The sequence below is a fragment of the Lepisosteus oculatus genome, chromosome 1, assembly GCF_040954835.1.
Source record: "Lepisosteus oculatus isolate fLepOcu1 chromosome 1, fLepOcu1.hap2, whole genome shotgun sequence".
Classification (NCBI taxonomy): Eukaryota; Metazoa; Chordata; class Actinopteri; order Semionotiformes; family Lepisosteidae; genus Lepisosteus; species Lepisosteus oculatus.
The window spans coordinates 45526246-45544498 of record NC_090696.1 but is presented as its reverse complement, the minus strand read 5'-3'; the positions used below and the strand labels follow the sequence as shown (position 1 = coordinate 45544498).

Here is an 18253-nt window from a genome sequence, read left to right as displayed (position 1 = left end):
TTTCTCTTTCCTTCTTTGTTTTAAGAATTATTTTGTGACAAAAGCTGGCCAAACACCACAAGACACCAAACAATGCAAATGGCCACTTCATACTTTGTGCTTGATGACTTTGTGAAAGTCTAAATACATTATGCTCCACACATCTTTTGTATCCATTAATGCTGTTGCTTGTTCAATTAATTCTTACAATTTAGTTAAGCAATCCATGCTGACTATCCCCTAGGATTCTCTTGCCATACAGATGATCATCTAGTTTAGTTCCAATTAAAATTTCCATAAAGTTAAGGAATTGTACTTATGACTGTAACTGAAGTAAGACTAATTGACCTACAATTACTTGCTTTGGTTTTGTCACACTTTTAGTCGATTGGCACTACATTAGCAATTTTTTCAGAGGTACTACCCCAGCTTGAGTGACTGCTCAAAAGCTATGACTAAAACCTCTTGTTTCCTTAAATATATCTGGTAAAATAGCATCGGATTCTGGAGATTTACATTAAGTCTTCTAGAAATTGTAAATCTTAAGCTTCTTCAACATTAGTATTGTCTGAAATAGAACTCACTCATTCCTCAGGCACATTGTTGATTTCTTCACTGGTAAATAACTTAATGGACCATTTCCTTTTCACTACAAAATGTTTACTGTACATACTATCTGACACACTTAATATTTTACTGTTCTTCTACAGTTCTAATACTGAACATGTATTTAGCCTTTAACTTTCATTCTCTTGAGCTTTATAAGAACATTTTTTATAATAATCTGTTTTCTGATGCTGGATCACATTATTTTTTAATCATTTTAGAAATCGCTTCCTTTCCCCTTATATTTTACTTAATTAATTATTCCTTCCAATAGGTGATCTGGGAAAATAAGGAATAAAGATCTGAAGACATTAGCCTTGTCTACCATTTCAGTTTTATGTACTGAGGTCCCTACTGATTTTTCTCACTCTATGTGAAGAAAATTGAAACCTTGCATAATAACCATTCTCCCTTCACACATATGATACTACTTTCATTATACAGATGCATGTGCAAGGTGTCAGATGGTATACCACAAGTAGCAACAAGTGTTTCAACATGACAAACAGCAATGCATCGTGCCTTTTATATTTTTGCGAAGTGAACTACTCTTTAAAACTGCCAGGTGGCTCAGTGAATCCTTAATGTACAGCAGTTGTAGGTGCCTGTCACTCAAATCTTACTTTAATAATAAAAATTAAATGTTTATTAATCCATTAGTTCTTCCATGGCTAATCATATTGTAGGGCATTTCTACTTTACTAGCAACAATTTAAATAACTACAATGATTACGCACAAATCCAAATAAAATACTGTATGACACAATACTGTATAACATGAAAATAATTTAAATTACATAGAATATACTGTAATTTGGTATAAATAGTAATTAGAAACCATAATTTTATCTTAGATTATTACAAATATATTATACTGTAAAACTTGCCTTTAAAAATATATCATACTAAATAAAAATAAAATAAACATATAAAAAATATATTTTAATTACTTTCAAAGAAAGACTTACAGTTACACATTGGTAATTGCACTGTAGTTGATACATGAGCGACACACTGGTGGTTTGATGGTAGAATTCTTTCCTCATGTGTGGGAGGTCTAGGTTCAATTCCCAACTATCCCTCTCTTGGACTGTGAAACAGCTCCAGGATCTCTTGTTTGCTACAGTAGTTCTGCACCACACAGGCTCATTCATGTTATTGCTAATTTTATTTTAATCTTAATTTAGTAATCCCCAAGAGGCAATGTGATAAAATAGAACTACATTTGACGTGTTTCGAACTAGGGCCTCCCACATTACAGGCGATGTATTAAGATAGACTAAAAACAAAGTATTTTGAGTACTAGCTCTGATATGAGAGGACAAAGACATAAATATTTTCAATACTGTTTGGTTTTGTGAGTGAAATTGATTAAAATTACAAGTCTGAAATAATATTCAATTTTTTTAACAGAATCGAAAGAACTAACCACCAAAAGCATGTACTTTAATTCGGCATGTGAGCTGAATTCCTGGATGCCAAAAAACTACAATTTCCAATGTTCCACACAGGAACACAGAATTCTGTGAACATCCACAGATTTCTACAGTATGCTGTACAACAACTACCATATTACCTTTGTACATGTACAGTGCTTAGTTCATCTTAGATTAAATCATTTACACCAATTTTTTAAAGGAGTTACTAAAATAAAATACAATGTTTCAGCAGTACATACTGTATATTCACATATGTTATATTTTCAAGAAAGTGGTTATTAGACTAAGAAAAACACAGATTAAATGTAGCTGTCATTTCAGTAACATCTAAAGCAACATCAGAAGGGCCACCTATCGATTCTATTTTGAGCAGTGAAAGGTTGATTGCAGTACACTGGCTAAAAGTGTGGTATAATGTTGCATCCTTACCTTTAACGCGAGGTTTGATGAACATTATAGATGACTGCATCTGTATGTGCCTACATTATAATGGACACATGAATTTGGCTGTCTGTATTACTCTTCTAATATTATGCTTTTGTATATATTCTACACATCTGATTATTATAGTTTCTGAAGGTCTTGACTAATCTCAGTTACGTCCTGAGCCTGAATGTTTTTTTTTACATACAGTGCTAAGCCCCCACCTCTTGTATCTTTTCTATCCAACAGGACTGCTGTGTATCCACTAATTCATCACTATTATTATCTGTTAACCATGTTTCTGTGATTCCAATTATAGCAATAATACATGGTAATACTGAATGTTTCTATTTATTTTGTTTTGTTCCTAATACTTAGAATATTTAAATATACTGTTTAGTTACTTGCTCCACTGATGGTCTGTTTTTCCCCTTAGGGTTATTTTGGCAGTATTCCTTCCGTATCTCCTTTGCACATTCAGTCTTTGCCTCTTTTCTAGTTAAAATGGTTTTGAATTTCTCAGTAAATATTTGCTGTAAGATACTATAACTATTGCCAATTTTGCTCAAATATACAGGTATCCTTTATCATAGAAAGATCGCCAGTGGTTGAGAAACACTTAAACAACATCCTCATCGATGTGCTGTGTTTACAAATTAACATTTGTAGTTGCTCACTTTGTTGTGGTGCAGGCAGGATCTCTGACAAAAACCCCTTCTTTGGTCTTACTTTTCAATTTGTTTGTCGTTAAATTTGTTTCAATTGGAAAGAGTATTGTTTATGCAAAAGTTGCCCATCTCAACATGAACAACATCAACATTTGTTTTAATGTGCGTTTGCTCAGACCCTGTCTTTGGACAATGACGCCCACTCCATGTCCAGGGAGAAAACAGACGTTTTTAATTCAATATCATTCATATCTTACTTGCAGGCTTCTGCAGAATAGACTCTCCAAGAACCACCACTTCTCATTTTGTTTTTTCTAGGACACTGTAACTGTTGAATTTGTTGCGTCTCATACCTTAATATTCATATATGTAATGTTGGTGCCCAGGGAGCTATAGCCTTGAGCATTCTAATTAACTGTCTGTTACTAGGTCCTTTAGTGGAGAAAAATCATTTGGTGATCTGATGGCAGACGGGTTATTCAGGACAGGCTGACATACATTTATTTCTGTGACATTATGGGTCCAGCTCTTCTCTATCACCTTCTCTATGCTGTTGCTTTTTTTCCCCCAGGTCCTCAATTGCATCATTGCACTTTCTCCTGTGCTTTAGCTTGTTGTTCAGTACTCGCTTTTTCAATGTTTACGTTTTGAAGGAGAAACTACATTTTGTTGCAGTTTTTACTTTCATTGGGATACCGGGCTACTTCCAGAATGTGCCATTTGCTGCAAATCACTCATAGGCTTCAGAATAATTATTAATAAGGATGTTTTACAAAACTTTTATATGTATCAAACTATGTTTGATCCCACACTAATCAAGATAAGTCACAGTATGTGCACCTTATCAACAAAGCAAGGAACACATTAAGCCTCCAAATCAAACATCAACAATCCACAAACTTTGCCATGTACACATAAAAGGCCCTACAGCAGAAATATACAACCTTGAGTTGTATGCTTTTTCATACTGATCTGTATATTAGCTCACATGCTCTTTGATTTTATTCATGATGAATATCCATCCAACCATTTTTCTAAACTCTTTATCCAATACATGGTCGAGCGGGAGCTGGAGCCTATACACCCTGAGCAGGACACCAGTCCATCTCAGGGCACACACAGACATAAACACTCACATTCAAACCATGGACAAGTTTCCCAGAAGCCAATTAACCTAACAGTATGTCTTTGGACTGTGGGAGGAAACTGAAGTGCCTTGCCAAATACCCACAAGAACACAGATACATGCTAACTCCAAACAGATAGCACCCCAGGTCCAGAACTGAACTCAGGGCCTCAGCACTGCGAGGTAGCAATGCTAACCATTAACTAATATAATTCATTAAATTTATTAGACCTGTATGTTGCAGTTCTTTTGTTTAATAAAAAAGAAACTCACTGTCTTTGTAAAGCCTGTTTAACTGGAAACTTCTTCCCACAGTTCCTGCACTTGAATTCTTTGTCTTCACTGGGCCTCTGATGCAAGGTCTGCAGATGTGCCGCAAGAATCTCCTGGCTGGGGAAACTGCTCTCACACAGGAGACAGTGGTGGTCTTCTTTTCTGATCGCTATCTCTGCAAAACCAGAGACTTCATTCACGGCAGCCCAGAGTACTGGTAATATAACTCACTTTCACTATTTATCCTCCTTTTGGTTATTTTGTAAGGTAAACGGAAATAAACTAAAAATGAGAGACAAATATTCCACTTTACAATTTCCAAATGAACGCTATGGCACTTAATCATTCTATCAGTTGCATGTATGACTTAGCGTGTTAATGGCCAGAAATGTTAGTATGAAAGAAGGAACATAAAGTACAGCACTAATGTACTACTGACTAAAATAACACCTAGAGTTTTAATGATCATCGATTGTAGTTTATTATTTCATCAATTAATAAACAAGGCTAAGACAATAATGCAATTTAAAAAAAGGAAAGGAACAATCTTCTGAAAGTGGCCATTGCAATCTCCTGACTTCCAGAAATATTGTTGAATATAGAGAAACCCCAATATAAAAAAAAAAACTCTTAAGCTGTGTACATTGAACTATCCATCCACTCATTTTCTAACTGCTATATCCAATACAGGTCATGTGGGAATTAGAGCCTATCCCAAGCAATTGGCAGAAGGCAGGATTCACCCTCGAGTCCATTGCAGGGTACACGCATCCCCAGACACACACACACATTGCAGGCCCAATTTTCTAACAAGCCAATTAACCTACCAATATGTCTTTGGACTGTGTAAGGAACCCAGGGAACCCAGAGCACCCAGAGGAAACCCAAGTGAACACAAAACACAAACTCTACAGACAGAACCCCAGGTTTATAATTGAACTGAGGGTCCCAGTACTGCTAGGCAGCAAAGCTAAGCACCATGCCACCCTGCACTGAACTATGAGTGAGAAAAATCAGGATGTTCATATGTTGAACACTGTAAAATAACTTCTTGCATTTTTACATATCTTTTTATAGCATTTTTCATCCAAAAGGATCTCAAAGCACTTTTCATATAGGAAGAATCCCACTTCCTCTACCACTTACAGTAAGTGAAGTTCCCATCAGCATGATGGATAGTGACCATTATGTGCCAGCAACCCCACTACACAGCAGTTTGGGTAAAGCAAAATTGCTTCATTTGTTGCACGAAGGGGGTATTTTACAAAAGCCTGATTGTACCAGCTGTCATCACCATTACTCATCATGTAAATGACTCAAATATGGAACCACAATAGTAATTGTTCCATAAAATACATGTCACATGTTAGGTTAGAAAAAAACATTAGCTGACATGGTCTTTAGGGTCTGATAATGTTCTTATCCCTTTGCAATGCAATGTTTACAAAATAATTGAACAACATATTGTTTTGTAGTTACATTACTGCATTTGTCCAGATATGTCATATAAAAATGCAGTTTTTCACTTTCAATATTCAAATTAATGTGAATTATTGTTTAGTTAATGGAGTACAATAAAAATGTCTTTGTGATATAGAAGGTACTTATGCAAAAGTATCAAGGAACACACCATGAAAAAGAAAAAGAAAATAACAATGTGCAAGTTAAGTGATGAAACGAATGATGTAAATGTGAATCATACTTGTTTGGATTCTGCATCCAAGACTGCATGCACAGAAAAAAAAATCAGTGTTCAGCCAGGAACAAGCTTCAAACCTCAGACTCTCACCAAGATGCTTTGATTCTTTGCTGTTTTCATCGTCATCTTTAATAACTTCTTCCTCCTCTTCTTCCTCTTCTTCTTCCATATCACTGTCCAAGTAGCCAATCAGAAGCTCTGTATCTGTGTCTATGTCATCTACAGCCAGATAGAATATATTTTCCCCATCCTGTTATTAAATACAAAAATGCAAAAATTAACTTTGCATGATTTCTTGGTATTATGTTACCCAAATAAATATTTCAAATACAAAATACATGTACAAGCAATAATAAATAATGGACAGGCTGATGCACAACTTTGCTGTTATAGCACAGTTTTACATATTGTGCCCTCCATAAGTACTGGGACAGTGAAGTCAAAATTGCTGTTTTTGCTCTATATTCAAAACAATTCAGATTTGAGATGAAAAGATGAATGAGCCAAAAGTACAGAACTGTATTTTTTTTCTGGTTATTTCTTGAGCATATACACTTTAACATTTTAGAATAAATAACACTTTTTGAGCTCCAGGAATTGACTCAAAGTTAATTAAGTAGTAAACAACTTAGTATCTGGTTGCAAATCCTATACACACAATAACTGCATCAAGCCTGTGACCTACTCACATCACCAAAGTCTTGGTTTGTTCTTTTGAGATGCTATGCCAAACATTCGCTACAGCGATTTTCAGTGGTTGTTTGTTTTGGGAGGCTTCTAACTTCATTCTCTTTTTCAGCAAGTGAAATGCATGCTCAATTGGATTTAAACCAGTCAAAGTCTTTCCACTTTTTTTTTTCCCTGATTAACTCTTTGGTAGCATGGAAAAGAGTTTTGGATCATTGTCTTGCTGCATGATGAAGCACTGGCCAATAAATCTGGAGGCATTTTCTTGTACAGACGCAGCCAAGATGTTTTTGTAAACAGTTATTCTCGATTCTACAAGCTACAAGCATTAGTTACTGTACATTAGATGAGTGAGCCTGTTCCAGAGATACATGCCCTAGCCATGACACTACTTCCACCATGTTTCACAGATGAAGTGGTGCTTTTGATTGTCCTGCAGTTCATCCCTTTCTCTACACTTTCACCATTCCATCACTTGGTAGAGGTCTATCTTTGACTCATCTATCCATAGCATTTTGTTCCAGAACTCTACTGGCTCGTCTCTGTACTTTTTAGCAAATTGTATTCTGGCCTTTCTAATTTCGGAGCTGATGAGAGGTTTGCTTTCTTGCAGTGCAGCCTTTATAACTCTACTGTCAAAGTCTTCTGGAAACAGTGGATTGTGATTACTTCGGCACTGTAGAGGTTGGTGGCGATTTCAGTTAGTCATATACAATATAAAGTGGAAATGCAGCTATTTGTTAGAATGAGTAGTACTGAATAACTTCAGAAGTCTGTTATGATGGTTGTGAAATGCAGCAAAGCAACATTAAGCATGTAATAATTATAACTAATTCAAGTTACTAATTGCCCACATAAATAAAAATTAAATATAAGCAAAATATTAAATACTTTAACAAAACAGAATAGAATAGAATATCCATTATTTTTCTTATACCCATCCAATTTCACCAGTTGCATGCTTTGCTCATCTTGACACACCAGGGGAGAATGAGAAAGTCTAAGCAGACTCTAGTGTCTATAAATGTCTATAAATGTGTTTTGCATAATTATAATTCATTGATCATTCACGACTGACTGAGACATGATTGTTTAATTTGCGTGATTTTTTTATTGTTTCATAAGACTAAATCACCTTATTAATGAGAGAGCTGGTTGGGCACAGGTGATGAGGTGCTTTAACCCACCTGAATGAAAATCAATAAAGAAAAAACACAGAAAGGAACAAATATGCCAGCAGTGGAGCCAAGTCATGTTTAGCAATGAATCGAGGTTTTGTTTAGGCCACTGTGATGAGATGTCAAGGGGCTGCTTTTTGAAGCAAAATTACTCAGTTTACTGGATAACTTTTGTAAATGTGGACTTAATTGTATACAGTTAAGTAACTACAGCAACATCCTCTATTCTTAACCTGTTCCAGGGCAGGTGAAGTCAAACTTAACTTGACTTTGAGGTAAGGAGCTTAACTCACAGACCAATCATGACCAATGATGTCACATTTCTTCAGGGATCCAGTTGACATTAGAGCTTTGCGGAGAGGATGAAATTTTTTAGATCATGCTTTACAGCTGATAATTTTTATATGAAAGATATACTTTACACTCCAATCTCTTAAGCCCAGACATTGTTAATACTGCTTGTCATAGCGAAGTGTTAAAAGAAACTTAAACCTTCTTCATAGGGCTGAGAATCCTTGTGACTAGTGCTTTTTTTTTGCTGTGTTGGCAACTCAGAGTGCATCAGTTTTGAACAATAAGGAAAGTGGTGTTTGCACCAAAATACCATCAAACAGGGGATTCATAAAATTACTGGCAATATTCTCATATTTAATTCTATCCACTGTAAATGTAGCTTCTGTTGCCTGTAGCCATGCTATGAGATCTAACCATTTCTTGCAGCATTTCCTAATATGACCGGCTCTCTTGACTGCACAGAAACTGACATTAAAGCCCATAGGGCCAAACGAGCTATTCATTTTAACATCAAATCAATTCACAGCATCAATGTACAGTTAAGAAATTAATCTCGTGCCTAAAACCAATACAGACATTTTTACCTGGCTTAAGACTCTCGGTAACTTGGGAGGGCTCACCTATACTACTTGATTCACACCACAAAAATGTTGGGAAGAAAACAAGATCCCAAAAAAGGAATACATTCTTTGTTGTGCTGATGATGATGATTCCTAACTCCCCAGTCTTACTCTGCTCATGCTTCTTCTTGTTGGCTAAAATAAGGAATATTTTCATTCAGAGGACAGAACTGTACTCTACTGAACAGTAGCACTGTGGATGATATTCTTGTATTTTGTCCTGACCAGCTGCAGGCTCCTCTCATTGAGGTCAAGCTACAGTAAATGCACAAATTAAATCAAAATTGAACAACTACACAATGGCTTAACAAGTAGCTCTACTTAAATGCCATTAGAGTGTAAATTAAGTAATGCCAACACATGAACGCCCAGGGAATTGTTATAGTCCAGTTTTATCTGGAGGGATTTCATAATGAACATCTACATTCGATTTATCAGCAGTTCTTTCTCAAACATTTTTTTTGTGGTGGCTACATTATAGCTCATTGTTATTACAACAGATTTTATCCTCATAGCTTTCCATAAGGAGCCACAATCCATGGTCACTGGATTAAGACGCACGTTCCTGACCCGGATGGAGGATTCGATACTCGACCTTCCTTGCCTACTGAAGTGCAGTGTGAATGCACTGATTCCAGCAGTGGCTACACACAGATTTCTACCCTGTGACTTAAGCAGTACAACAACCGTTGATAACAGATGTTAATCAGCATTATAAATTTACATATGTCTGTCCTATAAAATGTAAATTTTCTCATAATTCATGTTGCAGTGTTTATTTTGATGCTTAGTACATGTAAACACTAAATATACATTTTTGCAATGGAAATAAACCTCTCAGAAATACATAGAAATGGGAAAACCAAATAACTACAAATAAAGAATTTAAAATATATCTAATTAATATGATGATCATAATATGACTGTTTTAACACTTTTTAACAAGAACAAAACTACTGAAATTGTGCATTTTATTTTATTATTTTTTATATAAGGGATCCATTAAAAATATTAAATATTAAATTTAAATTTCCACATTTTATTATGAGAAAGTTGGAGATACCAAGAAAAGTAAAATTTTTAAAATATTATTTTAGATTATTAATTCTACATTACATAATAACAAATGACAGAATTATACTTTAATTTAGAGCCAGAAACAGATGTCTAAAGCTGACCTCAATCTTCACATAGTCAGATTTCTTCAACACGGCATTAAAGGCATTAAGGCAGTGAATGGGCAGCATAGTTGTGAGCAGATCTGGTTAAAGGGGCATGAATCCAAGTTTTCCTACTGCTTCATTGCTTTTAATACTGATGAAACATATCCACCAATTAATTTAAAAGATAAATTAATGTGGATTACAGGGTGATCTTCTCATCTGCTATTTTGTGTTATTTGATTTTTTTGGTGCTGCCTATTTTATGTCATCCATATGATCAAGAAAGAAGTGCACAGAGAACTGTCTAGGTTTTCCTAGTTACATCTAAAATCAGAGGTTCAGCTTTCAACTTCCCTGTACAGACAGTGCTGCTGTTGTACCCCTGAGCAAAGCATGTCATCCTGATTGCTCCTGTCAACTCAGCTGTATAAAATGTGTACCAGCATTTGTTAGGGGTTAAACTCTAGGCCTAATATTCTTTCCAGGAAAAGTCTTGTTTTTCAGTCCATGTAAGACCATAGATAACTTTGACCCTACAAGCCACTTAGATATTTAACCCATATTTACCATCAAAGAATTACCCAAACTGAATATTTGTCAAAATATTTCTAGTACAAAAAAAGGTTTTTCACCTGCAGTCAATAATGTCGTTTCTGAAAATAATTTTCCTGGGAAAGTTGTTTAGCTCATTTCATGACTGTAATTGAGTAAAATATTTAATCAATAACAAAAAAGAAAAAAAACTGCTTTGAATAGCTAAGCTCTCCCATAAAATTATACAATATTAAGTGTTGAGATTGTGCGAGCCACTGGATTATACCTCCTATAACCCTATTTTCAAAGTTTATCAACAAAAGATTGAGGCCAAATTGTTTTGTTAAACTGTTTAGAACATTACTTTATGACTTGACCATAGCGTCACTCTGATGTCTCTTGGCAGAAGACAGCAAAGATATATTATACGGTTAGTAACCATTCGAGAAAAAAATGTGGTTTGCTCTATTCCAAGTCAGACAAGACTATGTGGTATTTTATTTAATTTATGTTAAACATTTGAAAAGCTAAATGTGCTTACATGACAATATCTTCACATAGAAATAATATCTAAAGACCAAACATTGTGTTGTCAAAGCAAACTCATTTAACATAAAAATATTTCTAGCAGTTTTCATTTGAAGGAGACTGAGGGTCTACACTGGGGAGTTAAAACCTTTCATAGGGAAATACTGCAACAGTATTCTAGAAGAAATACACCACTGTTTTATTTTTCACAGAAAAGAGGTTCCAGGCAACTTAATCCCAATTTATTGGCAAAAAAGGATGAAAGTTCAATTCAGAATACTAGTTTTAAAACAAAAACAGAAAACTCAAGGTGGAATGACTAAATATCTCTTATATATGTTGCCTATGTGGTTTTAATTTAAATTGTAAATGGATTCAGTGAAAAATTACATTAATTATTTCTTCAACTGAATGTTTGACTTTGAGGGACATTAAATCAAATCTTTGCTAAGAAATAGTACATCACTGGGACAGGCTCATGCCATCTTTATCACAGCCTCAGTGTGCTCTAGATATGGTTTCCTCATTGCATAACAATTTAATCCCTCTGCTTTGAAAGAATTATAGCTATTAAGACACCATGAGTAGACTGCAGTCTTTCACATGTGCAGCTGACAGTATAAAAATGACATTAAGCAGCTTATAGAAATTTAACCTTCCCACTTTCCATGATTTCTTTTCCTTTGCCTGCTTAACAGAGATAGCTTGTTCTAACTTTACATATTTAACTACTGCTTTGGTCTTCATTACTAATCGTTCAATATAGCATCATCTAAACCATAGTCTTTCAAAGTTCAGAGAAAATACTTCTGTTCCTATTAACCTCTCCAACTCTATTAAACAAGTCCTTTGTTTCATGATCTAGACACAGAACAGCATTCTGTCAGATTACTAATCACCTAGCCCTCTGGTTTTAAGACCTCTCAGAAACTGACGTCCACATTGCAAGCTGCAATGTAAAAAATCGTTTTTATTGGATAAGATTAATATGTTCAGGGCAAAAAAAATGCTACCTAAATCATAAGTGTGTTACAAGATGTTTGATGTAACAATTTACCACTTGTTTTCATAATGCTTAATTTATGAGTAAAAAGGATAACATTTGTGCTACCCTAAATACATAAGGACTTTGTGTTTTATGTTTAAATGTTGTCAGTCTACCTGTCTTGCAAGCTGTATTAAACCATAATTAAGCAGAAAACTTGCATTGCCTATTTAAATGATGACTACTAAAATTAAACGAGTTGAAGTATTTTTGCAACATAGTTTTTACTGTACAGCCAGTCAAAATTATGGGGCCATGTAGGTGTCGTACTGAAATCCTACTTAAATAGTAAATTATGCTTCAACCACTGTCTTACGGAAAATGTTCAGTAATAAATACAGTTATAATAATAGATACACTTACTCATAATTTATCTCAGCTACTCCCAACAAGCTTTTCCCCTTTGAAAAGGAGTTTACATTATCAGTTAGAGTTCAGTAGACATATTTTGGAACCTGAACTACAGTAATTAAAGCAAGACCCTTGCGAAGAGAAGTCACCAGCTATTGTAGATACCCTGTTCCTTTCAACAAGGGGCAGGGAAAAAGTAGTATGAAAAATGTCTTCAAAGAAGGAGATAAAATGATCTTGTATCCACACCAAACTTTCAGGGCACCCTCCTGCAGACCTCAACATTTACATACAGAAACAAAGAAACCAAAGGTGTAATGCATACAAAGGCATCTAAGGCAGAAAGGTTAAAATTGTTCTATCTAAACCATCAAGTGAGACATTTTATAACCTGAAACCGTCTTGTTGCATTTTCAGTTCTCTAGTGAATGTCATTGCATTGAAGTCGAGGTCTGTGATGTGATAAGTTAAACAGTCTGAAATATCTCAAATGGGCACCTAACCATAGAAACAAAAAATGAGAAACAGTACAGTGCATATTACTGGAGACCAAAGAATAATAAGACTTAATAAAGTTTGAACTTTTGAACTCCAACAAGAAACTGCATGTAAGAAGAACATTTAAATGAGATTATCAGATTGGTGTGTGACTCTTGTAGTAAGACGTAAAAGTATGGACAGTATTGGTCTTGTTCAGACATAATTTCCTCAATTTAGTGTTTTAAATTTGTTAGGACACATTTGTTTATTCTGCTCACTTCTCACTTTCTTGAGTTTCAGTTAGAATTCTGATATCAGGAAATGTTAAGGGTTAGATACAATAGAGAATTTTCTTACTCTTACTGTCAACCAGTACATTTTTAACTGATGATTTTGTTACAGAAAGTATGCTTTCTATTCTACATTAGATAAAAAATGAAAAATTCACTAGGCAACTGATCCAGAAAAAACAAAATATCTACAGACACTCTAATTTCAAGATAATATAAAGGTGCTACCTAAAAGAAGACAGCTTTACCTGGATAGCAGCCAGGTTTTTTTGCTCTTGTGATGGGGCCTGATGGACGAAACGCAGCCAGTTTGCGTGCCTTGGATTGCTAGCATCCAGAACATAAAGAACTTCTCCTTTATTCCCACGAACCTGGAAAGTGAAATAATGTTTCCAAGATAACCTTTTCCTTTAACATTTCAATTTATGAGCAAACAGTAGAGACTTAAAGAAAATGAAATGGATGATGCTGTAAAATGGCTGCTAGGTGTCTGATGAAAAACATTTTCTTTTCAAAGTTATTTATGATATCATTCCATACCATACATTTCACATGCAGCAAAAGTTCACTTAAGTGTTACAGCATGACTAAGAATCACTCATGCACCATTCTCATGTTATTTGCATTTTAATCTAATACTGCTTCCACATATAAAACATATCATGTCATATAATGGTTAATGTGTCAAGAAAAAAAGTATGTAGATAACACACAAGCACATTCAATGTTGATAGAATGTTTGACCATGATGACATACAGCCATGAATGAGAGGGTATAAAATTCAATAAGCAAGAAGCTCTGTCTCAAAGACACATTGAAAACAAACCAGATAAATAGAAAGTGGCAGCAGTGCTAGTTTTCCAAACCATGAAGGTGGAGGGAGAGTGGCGTTCCAACCAAACAGGTGTATGAGCATTAGCAATTGAAAATCATAAAAAAGAATTTTGCTTGGTTTGTCATATTTTAAGCCCATATGTGTTGGTTCTCTAACATGTGTCACTGACTTGATCAGAGTCTGACAGAAAATGTGTTCCATGGAATAGTGAGCTCATATACAGTATGAACAATGTTGTCAATGAAATGCATTGATGGGGTTTAAATGTCAATTCTACAGAAACCATTCTACCTGATATTGTCAGATCTAACAGCTAAGCAAGGCTGGGCCTGGTCAGTACTGTGATAGGAGACCTATTTGGAGATAACATCCTTCAGACGAGTTGGTAAACCAATGTCCACACTATTTGGTTATTAAAAAGCTCATGGAAATGTACAAGTACAAGAATGGTATCCTCTGTGTTCTGCCAAAATTACATTCTGGGTTTGTACAGTCAGATCTACATGAATTCCTCCCCCAGTCCAGTTGGTGAATTCATTATCAATCAGGTGTCAATTAAGTGAGCAATTTCTCACTTCTCTGCCTATTATGTGGTGTATTGTAGCTGCTCTACCATAATTGGTGGGTGCTACACTTCAAGCTATGAAAGTAGCATATTTCTCCCATCTGTTAGGTGCTTTGGGATCTTTTGAGATGAAAAACACTACATAAATTCAATAAATTACTATTAATCTATAAATTATGATTAATATAATTAGGTTAACAATACAAGCTCATCAGGAGAGCAAGCTCTGTCATTGGGTCTGACCTGGACCCCTTGGAGGTACTGGCTGAGAGGAGAATGATGTCCAAACTAGAGGTCATCATGGACAACTTCTCCCATCCCCTCTATGACAGGCTTGCAGAAATGAAGAGCACGTTCAGCAATAGACTGATTCATCCACGGTGTGACAGGGAGCACTACAGGAGGTCATTCTTGCCTTCTGCCATAAGACTGTACAACGCATCCACCTTGCGTCTTGGCAGAGGCAACATCGACAGTGACCTGTTTCTGGACTGAACGCATCTACACATCTACTGCTACATCTGTTCTCTTTCTTTTTCTTTTTCTTTTTCCCGTCTACAACCTTTTTTTGTGCAATATATGCCAGGGACCTGTGCAATACATTATATCTATATTTACATCCATATCTATATTTACATCTATATTTATATTCATATGTGTGATAGAATTTTTCTGTGTACTGTTCTGTTCTAGTTTGTTCTTTGTGTGTCCGGACTGTGAGTAACTCTTGTATTGTATTGTATTGTATTGTATGTATTGTACTATTATTATATAATTCGTTACACTGTGGCTGTGTTGTGTGTGTTAAGCTGCTGTTGCACTGCAATTTCCCTCACGGGATCAATAAAATATCTATCTACTAGCCAATTGATCCTGTTTTCATCAAATGTGCTGGTTAGAACAATTAAGTCAGGTTTTGAATTGCCTGGCAGTGAGACAAAAAGAAAGCAAAAAACGGATTCAATTTTCATGCAAGTTGCTTTAGAGCCAGAGCAGAACTGGCAGAATTGACAAAGTTTCTCAACATTTTATTGAGCACTTCACAAGCAACTGCAAAGATGCAGCTTGGGCACACATCAAAACTCTTTGCCACGTGGTCTCAACTGATTGCCATTGTCTGAGATCTGAGATCATGAATAATGGTTCTATGCAACTACAAAAATCATGTACCCCGTTGCCTGTAGTTGTCTTACTATTTGATTCTTCTCAGCTTCTGTTAATGTGCCCATTACTTTCCCATTGGAAAATATTAATTTATATTATATAAAGGATATGCTATACAAATTTTCTGTGGTAGATTTCCATATTCATGCTGAGCATACACAGTCAAGTACAAGAATTGCAATATTTAACTTTTGCTTTTAGCAGGAAGTCTTAAATGCTAAATGAAAAGTACTATGTATAAAGTAGCATCAGTAAATAAAATATCTAAAAATGATTAGTATGCAATCTGTCTGTAAATAATCTTACAACATACCTCCCACATCAATCTGGGATCCATACTTTCATCCAGCTCATTTGGCATTTTCTTCTCACCCGCAAAGGGGCCAAATCTCTCTCCCTGAAAGAGAACATAAAATAACTCAATACACACTTCAAAAGCATCAATGTCACAGACATTGATTGCTAGATACCATTTTATTTCAAAGCAATCTGAATTTTATGCTGTTTTATCTAGTGGAAAAATAATAGTTTACACACGCATAAAGGTAATTTTTGCCATGTTGTCAAGCCAGTTCAATTAAATAAAAATCCTCTATTTACCACTGGTACACACTACTTAAGTTGTATTTTTGAAGACAACTGACAATCTCTGCCTGCATTTCAATGGTAAAATCCTTATACAAGATTATAAATGTGTAAAACAATTTCTTCACGAAAGATACAACGTGTAAACATTTCTTTCATAATATCTGTTCAGATAAATACTAGCCTGTGGATAAAAAAACAAAAATCTGGAACTAAACATGAGTATTCGCATGAGTCTCCATACTTTTCATTTAGATATGTACTGTATAAATCGTCTGTTTTCGCGTATAGATATTAAAAACGTTGAATATGAAAGTAAGGTGAATCTTTAATATGTATAATTTCAAAACGCAAAGTTTTTCACCGTCTTCCTCTAGCCCGGTTTTTCACTATCAGTTACGCATATTTATAAAAATGACGTCTAAGGAATGTGTCGAAGCTGTTGATCCTGCATGTTAAGACGCCAACATTGTTAAGTTGCGTTTTTTAAAATGTACCTATTATGAAGTTTGCTAAAAGAGGATATAATATGTAACTGTTATGAAATCTGATAAAGAACTCACTTAAACTGTATAAAAACGGATATGAAAAAAGGCTTTGTCCATCTTACACAATTGCAACACAATACAGTTACAGTATATAGTAGATACGTGGCACTCAATACTGGTCCAGTGTCTCCTTACAACGTAAGCTTTCACAAGTCATTTGTCTTGACTTTAATGCTGGATCACATATTAAAAATTCTCGCACGCATTCCATTACATTAAGGAACTTCTGTAAATCAGGATTTCGTGATTGTGCTCAAATCAACAAACCTTTTTCACTCGTCTGGCGGTGTAAAGACCGATTCCTTCTTGGACCTTAGAAGACTTCAGGGAAAATCTTTCTGGCACGTACATACCCAGCATTTTCATTTCTTTCAAAAACTGTTCTATAAGAAAATTTAACTCTCATAATAACTATTCGTTTATGAGATGTTAGATTTTCATGCGAGAACTGTGTGTATTCTCCTACTCTAAAACATACACCCCAGATTTAAACTTCCATGTTGTTCCTCCTAGACAGAGCGCATTAATGCGACCTGATTGGTGGAAAGTTTGTGCCCAAAAGCTACAAATCTCAAAATGCTGAAAGATGAACACTGTTTTTGCGCCCAATACCTCGCTTAAAAGTTAGAAAACGGAGACAGATTTTAACGTGTGTATAAACATTTGACCAACTATTACAAAATAAAAAAATATTTTACCAGTACGAAAACTTATTGAAATGAAGAAAAGGAAAGCTTTGATTTCCCAGAAAAAAACAACATAAAATGCAGACAATAGCATTCACAATGTATATACATATATCGATTTCTGTATTAATATTAGAGAGGTAGTGCTGTTCTTGGGGAAAGTAATAGATTTAGCAGTACATTGATCTGAGTGGTAAATGAACAATGCACCATTGCTTATCTTAACTGATCCATATTTGATTACATTCACTTGATATTACGTGACGCTGTTAAAACAAAAATAGAAAATAAGTTGTTAAATTCAGACACAGGTTCCAAACATGGGTTTTTAAAATGTAAATTTAACCAATTTTCAGTTACTACATAAACAAACTAAGACCATGTGATGACGTTTGATTAGAAATAACATCTGATTATACAGTTAATATACAGCTGATAGCATAACAGATGTAATATTATGACCACTCCTAATTCGAGTTACATAAT

The 18253-nt window shown here is 35.0% G+C and overlaps 1 protein-coding gene across 3 annotated transcripts in view; it reads right to left on the bottom strand.

Annotated features, from left to right (window-relative positions):
* Positions 1–17581, bottom strand: part of prdm5 (PR domain containing 5) — an 80143-nt gene extending 62562 nt beyond the window's left edge. For 2 of the 3 annotated variants that reach the window (XM_015344760.2, XM_015344761.2), the window contains exons 1-5: positions 17349–17581; positions 16262–16345; positions 13632–13754; positions 6304–6463; positions 4515–4689 (exon numbers count right to left, since the gene is read on the bottom strand). In XM_015344760.2, coding sequence (XP_015200246.1) covers positions 4515–4689; positions 6304–6463; positions 13632–13754; positions 16262–16345; positions 17349–17447 — 641 coding nt within the window. In that variant the 5' untranslated portion in view covers positions 17448–17581. The remainder of the gene's footprint in view (positions 1–4514; positions 4690–6303; positions 6464–13631; positions 13755–16261; positions 16346–17348) is intronic. The other variant, XM_015344763.2, reaches the window with a different exon arrangement.
* Positions 17582–18253: the final 672 nt, after the last annotated feature.